Below are 3,456 nucleotides of genomic sequence, written 5' to 3'. Positions count from 1 at the left end.
AATCCGTAGCGCCTCTAGGAGCTGTTGTCTGTGCTTGCCCAAATCCAATCCTTAGCAACTCCAGTCTGGGCATGGGCAAAACGCATCTGCAAGAAGGTAATGGTAATAGAATTGAGGTCCTCAACTCTTCTCTGTAGTTGCCCAAAACTGATATGCAGATACCAAATTGATGGTGGGTCCAACCTCCATGATGAAATGGTCACCAAAGTGGAGGGATTTAAGTAATTTAGTATGGGCAGTTGGCATTGTCTGATGTATAATTAAAATTTTGCAGGGGAATGGATTTGTAATAATAACGTGGTTGTAAAGATTTTGAAGATCCTTGGCTGTTAAGGACGAAATTTGAGGTGGTGGCAAAAGGAAGTGAAAGGAGGAGGCTTTGAAAGTATGGAAACATCAAGTAAGATTTGAAAGAACCCTATTTTCTGGTTTAGGACTTGAATGTATTTTGGGTACTGAGTTTGCATGTTTTTGGTTGCGAAACAGTTATACGTGGTGCAATTATTGACCTTAGGATGTGCAATAGCATGACATTATTCATTTGAGTTTTTTTTAAAGAGAAAGTATGTTACCACATAGAGTATAATGTAATTTAAGTTTGAAATTATGTTTCTCAGGCATGGAGAGGTCTGGTAAGATGGACAGGGGTGGAGAGACATCAAAGGGTGGTTGTAGTGATTCAGGGTATTTGGGTGGTTGTGAAAGGTCAAGTCATAGGGCACCGGCAACAGAGAGTGGGCATATGTCGGTCGAACATATGGTTAGTGAAAGTAGTGATGATAATGGTGTTGACATTATTGCACCGAGGAAAGAAGATGTTATGGGGAAAGAGTTTAAAACGATAGAATTAGCGGAAGAATATTATATGAGTTATGCAAAGGGCATTGGATTTAGTGTGAGAAAAGACAAATTGGTTAGAAATTCGGAAGGGAAAGTATGCAGGAGACGGTGGTGTTGTTCTAAAGAAGGTTTGAGAAATGAGAAGTTTAATGAGCGATCAGATAGGATTCGACCACCGAAGCCAATTACAAGAGAGAATTGTTCTGCCCATTTTTGGGTGGGTTATGAGAAGAAAAGTGATGTTTACGTTGTTACGAATTTTGAACCACATCACAATCACCAACTAGTTACTCCACTTGAATCGCCATATCTCCGATGTAATCGGGTCGTTCGAAGTTCTGATTTAGCACAAGCAGTGGGAATGCGAAGAGCATTGTTTAGAACATGTCAAACATATGAGTATATGGTCGACCAATGTGGTGGGTATTTAAATGTTGGTTTTCAAATAAAGGATCTGTACAATAAGTTGGATGCATCACGCAGGGAAATTTTGCTCGACGGTGACACAGAAGCTGCACTCTCTTACTTGAAAGCGAAAGGAGCAATGGATCCAGAATTCTTTTGTAAGTTCAGTGTTGACGAGGAAAATAGGCTTTGTAATTTGTTTTGGAGGGACTCCACTTCACTTTTGGATTACATTGCCTACGGGGACGTCCTCATATTTGACAGCACGTACAAAACAAATGTTTATGACAAGCCCCTAGTGTTGTTTGTTGGTTCGAACAACTACCGTTCTACTGTAATGTTTGGTTGTGCATTATTGCAGGACGAGACATTTGAAACTTACAAGTGGTTATTGGAAACATTCATGGCATCCATGAAAGATAAGAAGCCAATATCAATATTGACGGATGGCGATGAGGCAATGCGTAAAGCCATTGATGATGTGTTTCCCATGTCTAACCATCGGTTGTGCTCATGGCATGTGTCAAGGAATGCACAAAATAACTTGAAGGATGATGAATTGGTAAGAAATTTTCAGGCATGTATTTGGGAACCATTTGCATTGGACGAGTTTGAGAAGAAATGGGAGGTTCTAAGGGAAAGAGCGAGNACTCCGAAACAAAAAGAATGGTTGGAAATGATGTNTGCAAAAAGTGACTCATGGGCTGAATCATGTTTGAGAGGAAAGTTTTTCGGTGGTATGTGCACCACTCAACGCGTGGAGTCTATGAACAAGTATGTGAAAGATTACTTGAGGAAAGGTGTGAAGTTGTTTGAATGTATTCCAGCAATTGATAGGGCTATGTTACGTCTTAGGAATACCACGGCAAAGGATGGTTTCAACGCAAAGNACTCAACACCAGTCCTTAAAACCGCATTGACAAAACTCGAGCAACAAGCTTCTTTGATTTACACGCATAGATGCTTTGTATTNGTTCGTCAGGAGATCGAATCTTGTTCAGCACTCATCCATGATAATGTGATGCATAATTTTGGAGGTCGTGTATACGTATTGTCAAAATATGATGAACCGCATAATAATTAGACTTGTATTTACCACGGTGGGGAAAATATGCGGATAGAGTGTGGATGCCGGAAATATGAAAGTGAAGGGATCCCGTGTTGCCACCTATTTTATGTAATGAAGTGCGAGCACCTTACGGAAATTCCTCCCGCACTCATAATGAAGAGATGGACAAAGAATGGCCAAACTGATACATGTAGGGAATTTATCGGCAAAGGCGAAGACACTACCAACGAAGTTGTACAAATGGCGAGGTATGGACATTTAAGTGCTATGTCAAACAAAGTTTNTTTTTATGCATCGAAGAGTGCAGATGGTTATGCCATGTTGACGAATGAGTTTAGTAGATGGGAGGGAATTTGTGAAGGCTTACGGCAAAAGGAAGAACAGACAAGTCTGAAATTGGGTAGTGGTGAGCAATGTCCTCCAAATATTGTGAAAGATCCAAATATCGTTAGGACAAAAGGCACTCAAGCAAGGCAGGGTGGAATGCGCAAGCGTCGACAATGTCATTTGTGTCGCGGATATGGACATACAAAGCGTAATTGCTCTCAAAGAAATTTGCATCCAAGTAGACATGCAGGTGTGAATATCCCATCAGGTAGTGAAGGATATCAGTATACTTCTGATATCCGGCCGTTCCCGGACATTAGCTACAGTTATCCTAGTCAAACGGTTTCTCAATGCCATGGGAACTATNTGGTTGATTTGCCTGGTTCTGATAGTTTTTCTACTGCAGACCCAACCGGTTCTACCCCCAACAGTGACGATGGTTTCTCATTCGACAATGGGGAACCTAATTCCCTATGTACTGGTTCAACCGAAAACAATTGTAGTTTTCGAACTTGGTTTACATGTAACAATTAATATTATACATTCATTAATCAGCATTAATCAGCATNCCGTTGTTCAGCTTTGTTGTTCTTTGTTGTTCACATTTATTCAGTTTGCACACAGGGGGTCCGTATTTGCATGTAACACATGCAATTGCATGATGATGCTGCAATTTAAGGCTATCTGTGCGCAAACCCCTAATTGTTCGGAAAAATGAATGAGACTATTTTGTACAGGCATAATTACACCTGTTTGTTTAACTATAAATCGAAGGTCGAAATCAACCAAAATACGGAGCATGAGAAACGGTAATG

At 40.5% G+C, this 3,456-nt stretch overlaps 1 protein-coding gene across 1 annotated transcript; it reads left to right on the top strand.

Annotated features, from left to right (window-relative positions):
- Positions 1–619: 619 nt before the first annotated feature.
- LOC117615299 (protein FAR1-RELATED SEQUENCE 5-like) lies at positions 620–2,329 on the top strand. Its single transcript, XM_034344364.1, has one exon. The coding sequence runs from the start codon at positions 620–622 to the stop codon at positions 2,327–2,329; it is 1,710 nt and encodes a 569-aa protein (XP_034200255.1).
- Positions 2,330–3,456: the final 1,127 nt, after the last annotated feature.

Source organism: Prunus dulcis, chromosome 1 (genome assembly GCF_902201215.1).
Source record: "Prunus dulcis chromosome 1, ALMONDv2, whole genome shotgun sequence".
NCBI classification, from domain to species: Eukaryota; Viridiplantae; Streptophyta; class Magnoliopsida; order Rosales; family Rosaceae; genus Prunus; species Prunus dulcis.
This window is presented reverse-complemented; position numbering and strand designations above follow the sequence as displayed.